Source organism: Mycteria americana, chromosome 4 (genome assembly GCF_035582795.1).
Source record: "Mycteria americana isolate JAX WOST 10 ecotype Jacksonville Zoo and Gardens chromosome 4, USCA_MyAme_1.0, whole genome shotgun sequence".
Lineage (NCBI taxonomy): Eukaryota > Metazoa > Chordata > Aves > Ciconiiformes > Ciconiidae > Mycteria > Mycteria americana.
In genome coordinates, this window is record NC_134368.1 from 37,522,360 (window position 1) to 37,541,891 (window position 19,532).

At 38.4% G+C, this 19,532-nt stretch overlaps 1 protein-coding gene across 1 annotated transcript in view; it reads left to right on the forward strand.

Annotated features, from left to right (window-relative positions):
• ACSL1 (acyl-CoA synthetase long chain family member 1) overlaps positions 1-18,954 on the forward strand; it is a 43,792-nt gene extending 24,838 nt beyond the window's left edge. The window contains exons 8-21 of the mRNA XM_075500224.1: positions 2,872-2,904; positions 3,084-3,135; positions 3,927-4,000; positions 5,036-5,113; positions 7,508-7,642; positions 9,261-9,395; positions 10,312-10,407; positions 11,426-11,498; positions 12,191-12,279; positions 15,524-15,640; positions 16,214-16,357; positions 16,865-16,966; positions 17,045-17,116; positions 17,317-18,954. Coding sequence (XP_075356339.1) covers positions 2,872-2,904; positions 3,084-3,135; positions 3,927-4,000; positions 5,036-5,113; positions 7,508-7,642; positions 9,261-9,395; positions 10,312-10,407; positions 11,426-11,498; positions 12,191-12,279; positions 15,524-15,640; positions 16,214-16,357; positions 16,865-16,966; positions 17,045-17,116; positions 17,317-17,457 — 1,341 coding nt within the window. The 3' untranslated portion in view covers positions 17,458-18,954. The remainder of the gene's footprint in view (positions 1-2,871; positions 2,905-3,083; positions 3,136-3,926; positions 4,001-5,035; positions 5,114-7,507; positions 7,643-9,260; positions 9,396-10,311; positions 10,408-11,425; positions 11,499-12,190; positions 12,280-15,523; positions 15,641-16,213; positions 16,358-16,864; positions 16,967-17,044; positions 17,117-17,316) is intronic.
• The last annotated feature ends 578 nt before the right edge of the window (positions 18,955-19,532 follow it).

Below are 19,532 nucleotides of genomic sequence, written 5' to 3' on the forward strand. Positions count from 1 at the left end.
TTCCATAACTTCACTCACTGTTTGGAGAACTGTCCCATGATCAAATTGCTTAATCTCATAGTAAAGATGTACTTTATGAAACCAGGTTTAGCCTGGTTCCAGCTGGAGTTCTGATGAAGGCTTGGCTCACTGCTAGGACTTGAGTATCTCCAAATAAGTGTGTTTGGCTTGTGCAGGTGTCAATAACTGGTGTGAAATACTTCCATTTCACTGAATTTGTTTTCACAGCAGTCTTAACTGCTATGTTAACAGGGCCACCTTCTGGTAAAGATACAAAAATGACAGCATGTATTTTGAAAGATTAACTGTATTGTAGCTAACTAGCCTCAGCAAGACTGCCAGGTTGAAATGGGGCTAAAAACATTATGCAGAGTAAGTGACTCACACAGTGTTGTAGCTCACTGGCAAAAGGGTTGGGTTAAACTTGGAAAAAGATTGGCCCAGCTGCAAGTTGGTACACTAAAATCAGCTTCTTTCCGTGAGTTGAACTGCAGTTTTTGGCAGAGGAAGATGCTTTCCACTGGATCTTCTAGCTACAGAAAAACAAAACCAGGGTGTGAATGTTATCTTTAAGTTAGAAGTTTAGATGCTTAAGTAGTGACTTCCAGTAGTACTTTGTAGCTCTTAAGAACAGGACTTGATGTTTGGATTAATGGAGCACCTATTACTGCAAGAGCCTCTTGTCTAAATCTCAGAAGTTAGGCATACTGAAAAATTTCTAATAGTGTTTCAGTGAGCAGGAATAAGTTTTTTGTCACCTTTTTTAAGAGGTAGAGGCTTTTAGTGTTTCCCAAAAGGCAGCTATGAACTATTTAGGAGCTTAGATTAGAAGAGAATGACTATAGCTTTAAGTACTTGTTTTCTGGATTTCTGGCTTGAGCTCATTGCTCAGCTATGCTTTATAGGTTATGTGACTGGTTCCTCTGTGTATCTCCCAGATGCCATAAGCTTGGTTTCTGATGCCTACTATCTATGTATGCTGTGGTTACTTAAAGCTGCGTAGCTGTGAATAAATGGTGCTTCAATAGGAAAAGATGTTGGAGTTCTATTCTAGAAGATCAAAAGAAGTGTGTGGAGATCTTAGCTGTATATTCAGTAAATACCAGATCTTTCTCAAAACAGGCCGTAGGGAAGCATTGAGCTTCTGGTGGTACTTGAAATGTGGATGCTGTTGTTTTGAGCAAACAGCTGCACTGTCATAGTGGCAAACTCTTACATAATGGCACTGTTTCAAAAGGGCAAACTTACAGGTATGGGAATGTTAACTGTGTTTCCGGACATTCCTTTTTTTCTTAAACCTCTTCGGGTAATCCAAGAGGTATGTCATCCTAAAGGAAGTCTAGGGCTAGCAAAGGAATGCATAGCGCTATTGTTGTGTACTTGGAATGTAAAGGCAATGGTGAAGTTGATGTGTCTGCCCCTCAAAGGGTGCTTCCAAAGCCATATAGTTAACAAAAGGTCCATTTTAATTTGAGTAAGTCCTTAAGCTAGTATTGTTTCTAGTCTTAAATAGGCATGACAGTAATAACTCTTGATTTGAAACTTTAAAGCTCATAGATATTGAACATCAGCTTTCAAATCTTTCCTCTTAATCAATATATCCTTGATGATAAAAGGATCTTCTTGGTATCCATTCCCTTCTGCCTAAAGAACTATGGCATCACTAATGGTCAGGCCTGAATAATCATAAGGAAGGAGAAGAGGTTCTGGAGGAGAGAATCTTGTGCTCTCTGCTCTTCAGTTTAAAAGGAGTACAAACCACCAATGACCCTTCATGTGGGGACTCGGTCTTCCTTCTCACAAGCAGTGATGTTGATGCTGTTACCTGTTTTATAACATAGCTCCCGAAACACACCAAGTATATTTAGAGAGGAGACATCGTTTTATTCTGCACAGGGTGCAAGGTGGAATATTTCCATAAATCAAGCACACCTACTGTAATGCTTTTTAACATGTATACATGAAAGTTAACACACCACGCCTATCTAATACATAATCATTGAACTGACTGAGCATCCTCTTCTTCCATTGGTCTGTATTTTCTCCACTTAAATTTAAAGCTACAGTGTGACTTTTAATTCACTGTCCACACTCACAAGGAGTGTGGGGGGGTAGTCCTTTTGTCCCTCAGTTGGGTTGGTGGTCACAATCTGCCCTGCCGTCTTCACCTTCCCCTAGTTACTTGACTCCCACTGATTTCATAGTTGTGGCATCCCTCGGTCTTTACGACCTTCCCTGTAGAAGGATGTTCCTGTTCCTTGAAGTTTCACGGCTTTGTATTCTTTGAGGAGATGCTTGGTAGTGAGGCATGCATTGCTAATACCCTCTTATCTGGCCTAAGTGTTATCTACTACCTTGAAGATTCTACAATTCCCATATACTAGTTTCCACTCCTAACTGTGATCCCTTCTTAGCTACTAATAACTCCTATACTATTTCCATTTCATCCAAAAATATATATATACACACATCTTGAAGTAACAGTATGAGGTGCTTGCTGAGATGAATCTTGCTTCATCTATTCAATGGTTCAGTGGCACATGTCTTCTGCATGAGGTATAGGACTGATTGCCTGCTGTGAACAGTGAGCTTCTCTAGTGAGTGACTTCTGGTTTACTAGCTGGAAAATAACTCATGAGTTTTTAGATTAGTTATCACTTTTGTATTTATAGAACATGGTAGTTATTCTATATGACTTTAAAACATCCTTTAAAGCCTTTGTTACCCTTTATAAGTTAAAATGTCTCAACAGACAGTCTAAATAATGGAATATTATGGTGTTTGGTAATGTTTGTCTGATACATTTAAAGCAAAAAAAGGTTACATGCTCATGTCTAAATTGTCTCTCTCCCCTTTCTCTCCTTTCTGTAGGAGCTGGGAAGAGCACACAGGCAAAAACCTATGGTAAGTACAAAATTAGTTCAAGTTACTTAATCTGAAGCTGGATGGCATTCTGTAGATCAAACTAGCAAATCTTCCTATCTCCCATAGCTCAAAAGTAACACTAGTATTTCAATGTTTTGTCCAAGAAAATCTTTTTCTTTGCTATCTTAACCATACTAATACTTTCTTAACTCTCATAGCCTCCAAAGCCAGAAGATCTAGCAGTCATCTGTTTCACCAGTGGAACGACAGGTACACCTCATTACATTACGCAGAATTTATTATCCTGTATGTGCAAAACTAATTCAGAAGCTTTTTTTCAAGACTCTCCCCTGCTGCTGCATTTTTTTGGCAAGTAGTAGCTGGGGAAGTTTATGGTAAGGCTCCCTTTGATTCCCTCCCCTCCCCCTGGATCAATACAGAGTTGCAGTATTGGGGGGTGGAGGTTACATTTTTGGACTTGGAAATAACTACTGAACCTGTATTTCCATTATAAGGACTCTGCATCAGACTTCCAGTAGTCTTTTTTTCCTGTACTGTATTAGTAAAACTTGTTCCTTAGCTCTATGCAACGTTGCTGTAAGACCAAAACAGAAAGACTACTGTCTAGATGTCACATGCTTGACACTTGTGAGTTGATATCCAACACTGGCAGAGAGCAACAGGGAAGAGTACAATGACAAGCTACATTTTTAAAGCAGATGCAAGAACAGAAATTAGTCTGGGTTTGATAGCTGCATCCTCATGGAAATGTTGAATTTTGAATGAGAAGCTTATCCAAGAAACATGACAATTTCCTAAGGATTTGCTCACCTATGAAATTTGAGGACTTCAACACAAACTTACTACTTGACTGTTACCACCTATTCTTGAAAGCGTGTTAGCAAGTTCTCTGCCTTTGTTTAATTGATATACAAAGAAAGGCATTAATATCAAAGAAGGGACTGATTGATTGAAATGCGATTAGATTAGTTTTACCACTGCTTTGTAACTTAAAGGATCTAAAAATTTCACTGTTGCATCCTGATGTGCTTCTTCCTTAGGAAACCCCAAAGGAGCTATGATCACTCATCAAAACATAGTCAGCAATGCTTCAGCTTTTGTGAAAACTACAGAGGTAAACTGCAAAGGTTAATACTGTGGACTTGCATGAAGGGAAGAATCTCATTAACTTTGGTCTTAACTTTTAGTAAGATCCAAGTGAAAATGTAACTTGACAGCACTCCGCCCATGCTACGTCAGAAGTCAATGTTTACTGGTTTCTTCTGTCAGGGTCCAGAACCTGACAGATTTACAATTTGGTCTGATCCAAGCAAAATGTTGTAAAGATCCTGATGTGGATCTACATTACATTCTGCCATGGGCTTATAGTGTTCGTCATTAGTGCAAGCTCTGTATCAGAGGGTTTGTGTAAAGGCTAACCTTTTCCACTAGGGATGGGAAAAGCTATAATGCATTTTAACCCCCCAAAATAATTAAAGCCCTTGCATAAATGAGCAAGAAGCAAACTCTGTATTTTTACTTGATACAGTGTTAACTTTTAGTTTACAGTAGACTACTAAAGTTCATCTGCAGGCTAGCGAAGAAGATGGTTCTAAGTTCTAACACATACAGATGTAATTAAAAATACAATGGTACTTATTTTGCCAAGTACTCTGCATATAGAATTGTTTTTAAATTAAGCAACTGGTCTCACAATTAGATCATGTAAGGTACTTTTGATATCAACCTTACGGTAAATTGGGGAAACAAACTTTCTGATCTAAGATGAAAGTGTGTATTTTTTTAAAACCTTAAGGCATACTACTGTAACCTTTTTTGTTCCTCCTCCCTCCTGATTGTATATAATGGAACTTTCTGTGGCTTCTCTCAGAATTTGTTTCTGTTCATAATTATATGAATGATAAGTTGTAATAATCTGGTTACTGTACTCAACTCTAAAAGATTACCGTTTCTGCAATGTGTGTTCACTCCTGCTAGAAGTCATTGCTGTAATCTTTTTAATGAAAGAAAGACAATGCAGCTTCATTACAAACAAAACTGAAGCAAGGGCTGTGCTCTAGAGTTTAGATGCTAGATTTCATTGTTGTGTTTAACTTGGGCAAAATAGAGAATCAGTGAGAATTAAACTTAATTTTACTAATACTTTCAGAAAACAATTATGCCTTCCTCTGATGATGTTCTGATATCATTCCTGCCCTTGGCTCATATGTTTGAGAGAATTGTTGAGGTAAGCATCTGTTTGTACTGAACTACAGAGAAGCTTGCTTTTCTTACAGAATGCATGTCTCTTGAATCCCAGTGATAACATGCTATTCCTTTTTGACTCTTGCACATGTGTATGAAAGCTTAAGCAAAGCTTCAGGAAAACAATATCCCATAAACAATATTCAGTGAGTACTAGATAATTGGTTTTCATGCTGAAATATAAACACTAACCCTAAGAGCTAGGGTTAATAAGAAACTGGTTTACTAGAATGTAAGATCCCTTAGCACATGTACACTGCCTAGAAATGCCCTCTAATGTAATCAGTGCGCTATTAAAAATCCACGCCGTTCTTTAGTCTGCAAACTTAAAAAATTTATTTTATAATGTGGCATCCTGCGTGCTTACACAAAACTGACTTTAAGTTGGTTAAACTTACCACTGCTTCCAAGAAACTTCAATAAAAAGGGAGGGATTTTGTTTCAGTGGAGTTCTTTTCCAAGAAATGAAAATGGCTTTTAATGTCATTTAAGGACAAACTTTGAAATTCTCTTGGATGGCTTGTTTTACCATATAGCAAAACCTGGGGCTTTGTTTTTGAGGATGAGGGGGCTCAGGTTGTCTGCATACTGGCAGTCTTAATAAGGACCTCCGAGCCCATAGTTAGGTGGTATGTGTTATTGAAAGGATGTAATTTCCTCAAACTTCTTACATACAGTAGAGGCACAGGTATTTAATTACCATACTTATTGAAGTTGAATTTTAACACCTTTCCCTTAGGTGAGATTGCAAATATGTATGTTGAAGGTAGTCATGTCCCAATTTATGTAGGGAAATAAACAGCCTCTGTGCAAGTGTGAAAAGGCACATGGAGCCAGAAATTGTCCTTTGATTTCAGTTAGGAATCCCGAGCTTTCTACCAGAAAAGTGTGTCTATATACACATAAATAAAAATGTATATATGCATATTTGTCTGTATATATGTATGTTATGAAGATTGGGAATAGAGCTTAACCGAGGTGTACAGGTGCCCTTAGGCTTTCACCACCTTTTTTTTTTTTTTTTCCTCCTGGTAACTTGGATACCAGTTATACTTCAGTGTCTGTTTTACTGTTGCCTGCCTTGCACTAGAAGGTACAAGATCTGTAGGGAACAGCTCTGCTGTTGGATCATGCAGTAAAAACAGGATGGGAAACTTGTGTTCTAAAGGATAAAACGAGAATAAAGTGTTTGGATTTCAGTATTCCTCTGCTGTTTGAGGTCTTTACAAAGTAGGTGTTTACCTGTATATTTACATAAGGAGAGTAAGCAAGGACACCTTTGGTAGAAAGGAGAAAATATTTGTTACTATTTGGGGTAGATATGAACACAGACTCTGAGAAGCAGTCTTTAGTCTGCCCCTGTTGTTCGTGTTTGATTTTTTTGGCTTCCTAAGGAAGCTAGAGTGTCAGTGAACTTGACAGGACAAACGTGTTCCCACCTAGCAAAGGCAGTTGCTGCTCACTCCATCTGGACTGATGTATTTGCAGCTTTTTAGCAGATGGTGGCAAAGCACAGGTGAAGGGGAAAAGTGACACTTTAGCATGTCTCGTGTGCAGAAAAGATGAGAATGGATGGCAGGGAATGAAGGAAGAGGTGTTTTGGAGGAAGCAGAAGAAATAAAAACTAGTAGGTACAGAGAAACACAAGAAGAGTAGAGATGTTAGTAAAAAGAATAAATAAAACCCATACATGATAGGAATAAAAGGGGTGTATAGGTGTGGGGGGTGGAGCTTCTAGACTCTTAAACATAGAGGCTATAGAACATGACAGGATTAAGTCTGCCTGCCTTGGTATAAGTCTGAACTGATGCAAAAATAGTCAGTGGCTTTGCTAGAATCTTCCAAAGAGTATCTTGATCACCTAACAACAAATCTGCTTGCATCAGTCTTGTGAAGCAGGAAGGAAAACCAGAGTGCAAGAGAATGAAAAGCAAGTAGCACAAGGCAGAAATCCCTGCTGGACCAGTACATAGCATGTGCTGAATTTTTTTAGTATATAGCAGGGAACAAAGAAAGTTCTAATATTTTTAAATAAGCCTGATAAATATCTAAAATACCAAAGTTCTGCTTTTCAGTCTCTTGCTACCTCTGAGTTGCTGGCATTGCCTTACTGGGCAAACTGCCCCTTTTTGGATAGGAGCTTTTGTGCTGTATCTCATTCTGTCAAAGTCCTTGGCCTGTGTACACCACGCATGTCTTGCTACTTGGTCTTTCCAGTCCCAACCTATAGTCTGAGAATGCTGCAGAACTTGCCCAGAAGTTGAGATGATTTAAGGTGGATACTGCACTGTCCACTCTGCATAGGATTGTCATACACATATAGCTAGAACACATTATAGGTGCTGTGTTTTCAAACTTCTTTACTTTTTTCTAACAGTGTGTGATTCTGTGCCATGGAGCTCGGATAGGATTCTTTCAAGGGGATATCAGACTACTTATGGACGACCTAAAAACACTGCAGCCAACTGTATTTCCTGTAGTACCAAGACTGCTGAACAGAATGTTTGACAAGGTAAGTCTACAGGTGTGAGTCTAGACCTGTGCAGGGCTTTAAGAGACTTCATGAAGTCTGTGCTGACATGGTAGGAGAAACTGTTGTGCTCTGGGATGTTAAATTGGCATGCTAGCAAATTGGTGTATCTCTAAGAGCTGAAAGTGTAGGGAGTAGTACTGGTTGTCTTAAAATACTTTCAGGCAGCAAATACTAGTGCTGAAAAGCCTGAGTAAGACTTGGTTCTCTCTAGCTTGATTCATGACTTACTGTTTTGCGCTGAGCAAGTTATTAAAGTCCAGTCTACAACATGAACATGAGGCTTAGCATCTGCGTGCCATGCTTTTAGCATCTGACTCATGGAGTAGAATTTGCAAACCAAGGTCAGGTGTTTGCCTGTGTTTGCATGGACACATACAAGTTTCCTACACAGCAGCCAGCATGTTCTAGTAGGGAGAACTATAAACCAATCAGTCCAGAGTGCTGGGAAGAGGGTGTGTCAGCAACCCCAGTCTTTCCTGTGCTTGCCTGCTCAGGGTCATCTGAGATGGGAATTCAGAAGTAGATTCTTTCTTGAACTTAAGATTTTTAAATCATCATTTTGCATGTGGATGACTGACTCTTCTTAGGATACAGCCAGAGGAGCTGAAGGATACAACAAGGAGTCCTGTGACTGCTAAAGAAATGACAGACCTGTCTATGCTGTCTTAGCTAGGACACTGCTCTAATCATGAGACTAGAGGAACAGCAAGTAATACAAGGTTCTGTTTGGCCCCAGGAACAAATAGTGCAACTCCGATATGTTTCAAGAGAAGGAAAGTCTAAGACCCTTGCCTGTAGTGCTTAAAACTTAGCCCCTCATTCTGCTTATGCATTCTGTACTGGACTTTGAGAAACAGAGCCAAAGCTTGGGAGTGTCTTCTTTCATGATGTTGTCTTGCTTGTTGGCTCTGTTGCCCTGAGGATTTTACACTTATGGTACTGTTTCAACCTCACCCAGCCTTGCAGTAACCTAGCATGTGAAGTTAAGTGGGAAATCGGGGGGGGGGGGGGGGGCTAATGCTGAAGAGCTGCTGGGTCTGTCTTTCCAAGTGAATATACTACTCTGTGGTCTGCTGTTGAGTCTGCTCTGACTTGCTGAGAACAACCAGAAGGAACCTGTGAAAAGTGATCTAAAAAAGCAAGTTTATATATGCAAGACAGATCTCTGGTATTTCTGAAGGGACCTGCATCTCCTCAGAAAACCCTGTGTTACTTTACGTATTATGGTGATGTGCTCTTTAGAATATGCTGAAGATTATACTTAATTCAGCTTTTGATCAAACTGGAATAGAAAAGTAAAATATCCACTTTCATTCATACATTTTAATGAAGAAACTATACATGGAAAAAGCATCACATAGTTGGGTGAGAAACAAGAATTGTTTAAGTGCTCATTTTGGTGGACATCTCTTGAACTGAGGTAAAGAGGCCAAAATCAAAATCCACAAGTATTTCTTACCAGAATTAAGATGCTTACCAATAAAGGTTGTTTAATTGTTTATTTGGTTTTCACTGTTAAGAGTCTCTATGCATGTTTCTATAAGAAAGGGACTGGTAGTCTGTGAGGCTTCTAACCACAGATCACTTTTCTTAATAGATTTTTGGACAGGCAGATACTTCATTAAAGAGGTGGATGCTGGATTTTGCTTCCAAGAGGAAAGAAGCAGAACTCAGAAGTGGTATAGTTAGAAATAACAGTTTCTGGGATAAAGTAATCTTCCGTAAAATACAGGTATGCTTGAAAGCCTCTGAGTCTAAAAGCCTTTGTATGGTGGATTGGAACTTTTTTATTACGTTATTTATTTGCTCATGATTATTTTGAGAACAGAGCTCCAAATGTGCTTACTGTGTTACAGAACAGCAGTTTGACATGTGTTTTCAATATTGGAAGTGTGAAGCATCGCTATATACCCTATCTACTTACTAGTTTATAGGCATCAGTTTGCAATTGCTGAATTTCATATGAATGGTTATAATCTGTTATGGCTTTCATCACTGATTAAAGACTATGTGGCTACTCGGAATAAAAAACAAAACTGTCTTATTTCCAACTTCATTTTTTAATTCCCTCTGTTTTAATAATATTGGCTAACTGTATTAGGGAGGTTTCTCTAAAACAGTCTGGTGCTTGTCTCTCACCACTTTGAAAGCAAACACTGTCCTTCTGAAGGAGGAATGCTAAGTGTGACTTAGTGCCACCTGTAGCCCCTACTGTCTCCTCACTGTTAGTCACTAGTAAGTTATGCCTGCTATTATATCTGGCACTCACTTGCTATGGCACTAACCTTGGTTGTACAACATGCCCCTGTGGCTGCTTTTTATAGCATTCAGGATGTATGAGAAGCTGATAGAAGGCAGTTAAAAATAGTCATTGCTGTAAGGCCATGACTTAAGCTCTTTTAGACTTTTGGCCAAGAGTGCATTGCAGTGACACTACAGCATAGTCTTTGTAGATACTGTTTCTTCCAGCCATTAATGAGATTAAAAACACTGCAAGAAAGACAGCTTGCAATAGGAGACTAAACTTTAATCTCTAACATTTGTGGGTGGCACTGTAGGTGAACAGTGGCTGAGGGTGGGATGGAAAAAGACTCTGGAAACTTCTCTAAAATGCTTTTGGTGTCCACAGTATCTTGTGTCTGTTGTAGGCAAGTTTGGGAGGAAAAGTAAGGCTCATGATCACAGGAGCAGCACCTGTATCTGCAAGTGTACTGACCTTCCTGAGAACAGCTCTTGGCTGTCAGGTGAGTTTCCTGGCCTTAATCCTAAAACATAAAGGTTTTAGTACCTCATTTCAGTTTTGATGTTAGAGCATTTCTAGTAGTCTGATAATATGGTTAACTCTTTCTGGCATTCTTCTTGGAGACTGCACAAGTGTGTAGTCCTTTCCAGAGCTTCTTTCTCAGTCCACCGAGACTTCTATATTCATCCCAAAGTCGTTGTTATAACTGAAGTAACCAGCTGAACTGTCTTAAGGGAAAGATCTTTGGGGGCTGCTGTAAGCAATAATTAATGTTCTTGGATTAAGTTTCTGGGACTTGCCTTGCTTACAGAAGTATTCATAACTACTGTAGAGAATCTAATCAACATGATAATATTGTAGTGTTGTTGTTTTGAAGATGAGACTGGGGAGAATCAGATTGCGCACACTGCATTTATCTTCAGAGCCTCTTCAAAGTATATGTTTTTTGAGGTAAAAACTGAATAACAATGGCACAGGATGGAACAAATGTGTTGAATTAAATTTCAAGGATAGAAAACACAAAAGCACTCTAAAATGTGAGGCTTCTGACTTGAAGTTCTTCAGTAGTGTGCTGTTGTAGCAATGCATTCTGCACAGAAAAGAGAAGCCTGTCTTGTATATAATAATCATAGAGCTGTACTGGGGTATAGGGATTCCATTCCTAGCTGTCTTTGACAAACTTGGCCTTAAATGATGTGAATGAAGTCATTGCTAGTGCCACTGTTCTTAGTTTCTTCCTCTTGCTCCCTCTTATTTCTGTTTTGATCTATACAGGTGTCACATGTGAAATTGAGTGAAACTTTGAGTAAATATTGGAACTGAAGGTGGAATATTAGCACTTAAAATTGTGTATTGTGATAAAGCTAATAAAGTGATTATTCTTTTTAGAAGATGCTGGGGATTTTGCTAAACTCAAATTTAAACAACTAGGAAAAGAAGCAAAATATTAATTTCATTTTAATGAAGAAACTATGTTGAACAGCAAGAATTTCAAGTAATCTTTTGGTTTCGCATCCTAGTTCTATGAAGGTTATGGACAGACTGAATGCACAGCTGGATGCTCGCTGTCACTGCCCGGTGACTGGACAGCAGGTATGGTGTTTAACGGTCTGCCTGTCTGTTAAATTTCAGGATGCTATAGAGGTCCCTGATCACATTATTTAGTCTTCAGAACACCTATCATGAAGCATAAGATTCTGCTTTTCTTCAAGTGAAGTAAAAAAGTTTTGAAGGGATCCCTTGAAGTTTCTACCCCATAATAGCTAGGAATGTTCAGTAATCCAAACTTTTAATAGGCTTTGTCCTTGTAAGTTGAAGTGGATTTAGGAGAGGGGAGGTCACAGTATCAACCCTTGTAATTTTTACAGAATAGGAATCTGCTGTGTATAAACACAGTGCTGGAAATATAAATGGCATTTTTTGGTGTTGGAACAAACAGTCTGCATTTGTCAGCTGTTACATCTCTAGCTTCCCAACTGAAATAATACTGATAATTGAAACTGCAGTAGGACTTTTGCTACTTAAACATGTCCATAGAATAATGATACTGATTACAAGAAAAAGCAAGCCTGAGTACATGGTTCAGCTTGTAATATTCTAGGCATATCTGAGAATTTAATGTTTCAGTCCCAGCAAATTTAAGCTATTACTGTACTGGTATTGGTGTAGTACATTACCAGAAGTCAGTTTTCTATCTTTTTTACTTTAGCATGTAACCAGCTTATTGTTTTAAGAACCTGACTAAAAAGCAGTTCAGGCTATTGAAGTGTTACTCTGTTTAATAGGTCATGTTGGAGCACCCATGCCATGCAGTATCATCAAGCTTGTTGATGTACCAGAAATGAATTACTTGGCTGCCAAAGGAGAGGGTGAGGTAAGTAATTTGAAAAGGTCAATATAAGCCTCTTAGGAAATCTTGGAAAATGTTTTTTGTTCCCGAAATAACTAGTAACTGTCTGAGTTTAGTAAAAGTGCTAAACATGGCCTGCTACCTAAAATCAAAGACTGCCTGCATGCAATGTCAGCTAGTGATTCATGGAAGCAAAACAGAAAATAGTGTATTGGAGGGGAGAAAAAGCAGCTTACTGTGGGATAACAGATTACTATGTATTTATGGTTGTATGACCAACATGCCATCTTCCAGCTGTGGGATAGCTGAGAAGCTAGCTATCTCATACTGCATTTATCCTTCAGTAAAATGCTAGCAGAGGGCTTCCTCCCCACTGCCAAGTGCTGGAGAACAGCTGATGCATGTAGCTTGTTACCCAGTGTGTGATGTGAGATGAGGTAACTTAAAGTGCCTGGAACACCATTCAGAGAAATGGAGATAAAATGCCATGAAGGCTGCTAATGATTTGTGACAACTGCCTGCACATTCTTATGAACTTTTTTCTGCAGCCTGCACAAATTGAATGTGTATGTTTTACAAATTGCACTTTGAGGACTCAGCTTTGTATGTAATGCTAAACGTTGTCTTTTTCAATATCTTTTCCAAGTAAAATATATACAGCTTGAACGTTGTTTAAGCCTTTGAACAGATGTCTATGTAGTGATTTATTTTTCCCCAAAAGCAAATTAACTGTGGTGTCTTCCCTATGCTTTTGAGAGGCCTTGGGGGCAGTTGGGGAGTGAGAAATGAATAAATAAAATAACTTAAGTGAGTAACTAATTTGTGACTGCAAACAATATATAATCTTTGTTTTGGTTGTAACTTGTATGAGACTGGAGACAAACGATTGGGCTTTCATTCCCAGAAATACTTAAGGATTTAGTTGGGCTTGGTGGTGAGAAACTTTGCAAGTGGAGAGCAATGTCAAGATTCTTTCCTGTCTTGCATATGACCTCATGTTTAGTCTTCATCAGCAATTTTGCTTCACTTTTTAAATATGATTTTAAACCTTGGTCTGCTAGAGGAACTGAGTATAGTTGTCATAATGAGAAACAGTTAAGTAGTTTTTAAAAAACCTCCAAAAATGTTTCGCTTGCACTTACTGTGAAAGTTTGCTGCATTAGGAGTTACTTTGGACTTGAATAAATATGGTAGCCCCTTAATATATCAGGTACCATCTTAGTCTTTCAGTCTTAACTTCCTTAGTGTGAACTATTCTGAATTTAACAAATAAGTGTTGTAACTTGTTTCACAGAACTGAAGCCTATAGCTATAGAATTGGCTCTCATTATCCTTTGCCTAAAATAGATCTTTCTCATTGTCTGTCTGCTCTTCAGCTGGATTAAACATCCCTAGTCCTCCTTTCTGAGAGTAAGCTTTCAATATTCTCGGTTCTGTCAGCCTTGCTTTTCACTCTTGCCAGTTATCCATGTTCAAGAAGGATAAATTTGTGAATAGAATTATATATGCTCATATGCAGATGAGGTCTTGGTGCCAGTTAGCAGGATACAGATAAATGGCTTGCTGTCTCTGCTGGGAAAAGCTGTCACCTACTGCCATCCTGTGATTGTAGGAGCCATGAAAAACGAAACATTTGATCAGTCAGCCTTTGACTTGACTGGGACAGAGCTCTCCTCTACTCATATCCTTCCAGATAAGCTCTGTTTTATAGCAGAAATGACTTGGTTCTTAAAATAGAACCTTGGTTTGGTCACGAGTTTGGTACTGTCTCTACAAGGTCATCAGAACCTTCACTAATACTCTGATCTCCCTCCTATTGACAACATCTCCTGTTCATTGTATTGTAGTTTACCAGCATGCCTATATTTTATGCTGAGGTAAGCACTGAAAATACTTGGGATGAGTTTTTCAAGAATTGGTCTCTGAACTACATTAATAATTTCTTCTAGTCTGCAAACTTTTATTAGTGCCTGAAGATTCTTTAGCCAGTTCCTTGCCTATTTTATAACTGTACTAGTCTCCTAGACTAATAGTTGGTCTAGTATTTTATCAGCCCCTATTGATATTTATTATCCATTTGGCCTTAACTTAAAACTGGATTTTCTATCTCATTCTTCTAGATTTGTTCTAGACTCCTGATACTATTGCCCAGACTAGACCCTTCTTATTGTCTCCTGTCATCCACACATGCCAAGCCACTCCCAAGCTGGTGTGATGGTTTGAATCCTTTGCTGCTTCTGAGGACTCTTGTGGAGAGCTTTCAGGGTTTTTGGACTCCTGATTCCCCAACAATTGTGTGCAGTGGGCATCTTTAAGTTTTGCTTCAGTCTTGTTTATCTTGCCTATCTCTGTCCTCACTTCTAAGGAGGTATTTTACTGCCCTGCTGATCCTTAAATAACAAGAGTTCTGTCCTGTGTCCCCCTCTCTCCCCACCAAAGAAAACTTACACAACCTTGGGTGTTATATTGAGAAGAAAATACTTAAATCTGGGATCATCTCTGGATACTTCAGGCTCTACTCCATGTTCCTGACTAGTTCCGTTACTTTTATATTCTCTTACTGACAGATACCCTACTCATTGTTTTAATTTAGCTTATAAGGTCTGACCTGGTTCTCTGGCAGCCTCTTCACCTATAAACCTTTAATCTTGATCCTTTTCTCATACCTTGTAAGCATGTTTTTTGATCCTAATAATGCCTATGCATCCAGTTATATCCAGAGTTGTTCTTAGTTTTCTACTTGGTATGCAAATCCAGACAACCATCAGTTTAAAGAAATTGCAGGTTTCCATTAGAGAAGTCTTGAGTGCTCTAAGGTGTGAACTGGTTTATTTTTACAACAAACGTGATTGTTTGATATACAGCTTTTTCATCACTAGTTTTAGCACAATGCCCCTGCTGCTTACCAAAGCTGAAACGAACACATTACCAGGCTGAGGGGTAATATTTCTGGATCCAGCAGAATTTCTTCAGATAAATACAAATAAATCTCCTCTGATAAATTCAGATTATTCAAATAGCAGGTAGGAACACTGCTGCTAGACTGGAAGAGAACAGATGCTTCCAGTTGCTTCTTATTATACTTTATACCAATGGGAAATGTTAGGTCTCCAAAAACCGTGAGTAGAGATTTCTGTACTAATGCATAAACTTCATCTTGTCTTTTCAGTGGGGGATTATTGAGAACCGTTGGAGAAAGCATTCATTGCAAATAGTGTTTGTTAACTTCCCTTCGTAGTAGCATACATTAACAAATCGCTGTTTTCAGGTGTGTGTGAAAGGGCCAAATGTATTTCGTGGCTATTTGAAAGATCCAGAAAAAACAGCAGAAGCTCTGGACAAAGATGGCTGGCTTCATACAGGAGATATTGGGAAATGGCTACCAGTAAGTTAACCTATATAGCTGAAATGTATTTCTGTAGTTATTAGCAGTAATTTAACAAAAAATAAAAAATATTTGGTGTTAAACACAATGAGTTAGGTGAAAGACAAGCAATTTTAGGAGGAAGATAATTACTGTTGTAGATAAATCTGTGTGCCTGGGGCTAAAAAAGTTATTAGCAGTGTCAATCCCGACGCTTTCTCTAGTTTAGGTTAGATGGGTGCAGAGCCTGTTTTCTTCTAACATTAGTTTGACAGTACTCTGGCTCTAGCACTATTTTACTGTACTACCTAATCTAACTTAAATGAATAAACTGTCTTGGATCATTCACAGCATTTAAGTTGGTATTAAACCAGAATTCAGGCAATAGCACTTCTGGTCTGTTGTTGAAAGCTTAACAAGGTCGCACAGTAATATCTGAAGCTGAAATACGTAGAAACAAAGTCTTGTTTGTATATTTTATTTCTGGTACATTATGTGATCTAGTGTGGCATGCTTAAGCTGTGTAGATTGGTTTTTTGTTTTTTTTTTTCACTTGAAGTGCATCTTCTGAGTGGAAGTTATTTCTGTCAACAGAATGGTACATTGAAGATCATTGACCGGAAAAAACACATATTTAAACTAGCCCAGGGAGAGTACATAGCACCAGAGAAAATAGAAAATGTGTATCTGAGATGTGAAGCACTTGCTCAGGTGTTTGTCCATGGAGAGAGCTTGCAGGTAAGCATTCTTGAGGTAACTTTAAAAAATGAATACAAGCAGAGACTGCAGAAAAGAGTTTTCCTTTCCTCCTTCCCCAAACTTTGAGACTGAAATCTTAAAATTTTTTAACATTACACGTTTTGGTTCTGAATGCACTTTCAACTCCAGCAGTTAAATAACACATTTCTGGATTTAGTTTCAGACCAGGTAGTAGAGCTGGGAGTATTTAACGGAGTATTAATGACTGTACATAAGTTGCTAACTGTGCAGGGAAAATAAAAAAACCCAACAAGATGTTCAGGTTTTTGCAAGTATAAATTGAAATGTGGGTCTTAACGAGAGTAATTCTCTTAAGTGCAAGCTTCTGAACCGCGCTCCTGTGTTCAAGTAGCAGAAAGCTGCTGACTTTACAGCAGGATCAGAACTGCTGTCCAAAACCTAACATTGACTAGTAAGAAATGTGTAGGAACTGAAGTGGTGACTTTAAAAAGAAAAAAAAAAAAAACTTGACAAATTCTTTTTTAGGCCTTCTTAGTAGCTATCGTGGTACCTGATCCTGAGACTTTGCGCAACTGGGCCAAGAAAAAAGGATTTGAAGGCTCCTATGAAGAGCTATGCAAAAACAAGGTGAGTCATATTTAACTAAACAGTTAGCTGTTCTGCATCAACTGTTTCAAGCTATACAATGTATTCCTGTATCCACAGGACCTCAAAAACCACATTCTGGAAGACATGGTGAGGATTGGGAAAGAATCTGGTTTGAAGTCATTTGAACAGGTAAGATGCTAATGAGAAGTGAACACCTAATTCTTTAAACTTCTCAACGCCAATATAATGTGACTCTGCAGAAATTGGTTTTGATTTGCATCTGAAAAATCTTTAAAGTGATGGCCTTTGTTATGATGTCTGGGCAATCTTTTTAATAGCCTTGTTGATTCCAAGGAATGCAGCTTGGCTAGTAACTCTTTATTTTCCAGGTCAAAGACATTGTCATGCACACTGAAATGTTTTCTATTGAAAACGGCCTGCTGACACCAACACTGAAGGCAAAGAGACCAGAACTGAGAAAATATTTCCAGTCACAGATAGAGGAACTCTATGCTAATGCCAAAATGTAACTGAGAATGGAATGAGGAAAGTGGCACACGTCTGATGTCTACTGTTGGCCTTCATATCTGTAATTTGACTACAGCAAACATAGGGAAGGAAACTGTGCAATCATTAACTTGTACAAAAATGGGTACTTGCCATAGGAACATTGAAGAAATGGAACACTGCCTTACTGTCAAGTTGTGTTGCATACTGTTTTTATGGTGACCTACAATTTCCAAAAAGAGCCTTAACTATAAGTGGTAACTATATGTAAGTTATTTAAGACTTCCTTGGCCAAAAATGGGACTCTCCTTCACCAAGGAGCTAAGGTTTTCTTATTGCCAGCATGTTTGCTGTCTGCAGTGTATTGTGCAGTTGTCAATTCCACAAAGGATTTGGCAGGTTTGAAAATGCCTCTAAGTATCTTGCATCCTCAGAAGGATTACTTAATCTGTTCCAAAAAAAAAAAAAAACCAACCACCAAAAAACCCCTCTATGGTTGTATCGCATCTTGCATTAGTCCTAATATTAACTGGGGCAGGGCATCTCAGTGTTTTTTCTCCCTTCTATATCTGCAGCCAGTTCTGAGATCTACTTTTATAAGGTAGAAGTCAGAAGTCCACACAAAGGAGGCTGACAAATGCAAGTTCCTCAGCGTAAGTCTGCATATGGTGGTTCTGCACTGGAAGTGTGGATGCAGTTAATTCAGCAAGTGTAGCCTTTGCTACATTAACATAAATCCAGAGTAATGCCAGCCCTGTAAATGAACAGACCCTAACTCTGGCAAGAACACTAGAGACCTAAAAACAAAACTGTTCAGGAGGCTGGGCTATGCTAACAGTCAGGTAAACATTGCACCTGTACTAGCCACTTGTTTCCCTGTAATGAATGTGTATTTAAAATGCATTTTTAAAAATGTGCCAGGTCCTCTATAAGCAGAAGAGCTTCTGACATAACCTCTCAGTTTTCTGTGCTTTATGTATGAGCCACTGAGTATTCTTCACTGAATAGCAAAATAGGTCAGGTAGAGTGTTTTTGCCTGATGCTTTGCAGCAGTTGGAAGTATTTAAATATGCCAACAGAACTGTGTGTTGGCATAGGTTAGGTATCTGTTCAGGGATAAAAACCGACTTCCCAGATAAATTACAAAATAACTAGTTACCTTTTGTTTGAGAAATCAGCAGAAATAAGCCTTATTACAGCATAAGTCTTTTGCTATCCTTAACAGAGTTGGTTTTGCATTAGCATTCACTGCTGTTTTTTGAAAACATGGATATATGTAAAATACAAGCACAACGAGGTTTGCACTAAGATTTGTGTGTGATTGTAATGCACTACTCTGTAGCATAATTTCATACATATGTGCAATTAAGGTACACAAATCCAAGTCAACTGTTAGAGGAGTAGTTTGTTACATTGGAATTCAAATGTTTGCTTAGTGTTGGCTATTTCTATGTTTTATAAAACCAAAACAATTTTCAAAACCAATGAAGGAAACTAAAATAAATATTTCTGCATTTCAACTCAGTGAAGTGTTTGTTTATAGAGGAAAGATGCTGCTAATTTGGTAACTCTGACAAGCTGTAAAGTTCCACTGCTACAAACATACTAAAAAGAGGATAAATACTGGTTGTTGACACTTTACTTTTGGAAGGTAACTTTCTGCTTTGGTCTGATGTTTATGTGTAAGGGGGGGGGGTGTTTTTGTTTTGGGGTTTTTTGTTTGGTTTTTTTCCCAATATCTGTAAGAAAGGGATGCTGTTGTATACAACTTTGCTCCATTGGTATTCTTAAACAACAAAAAAATCTTTCTTTTTGTCTTCAGTATGGTTTCTGACAGTTAGGTAGTGTTCTTACCATCATCATAAACAACTTCTGAGTGAAATTTTCTTCAACTCTTCTGCTGCTTTTGGGTGGTGGTGGTTGTCCTTCCTGTGTATCATCATTCTTCTCCTTCCCACCTTATACCATGCATCTGCCTTTAAGGCATCTGGCTTTAATCAGCAGTATGGTACGAAAGATTTCATGGGCAGATTTATCAGATGAAGCATCACCACCAAGATGATGTCTAGAGCTGTCTTGATGTTACTGTGAAATAATC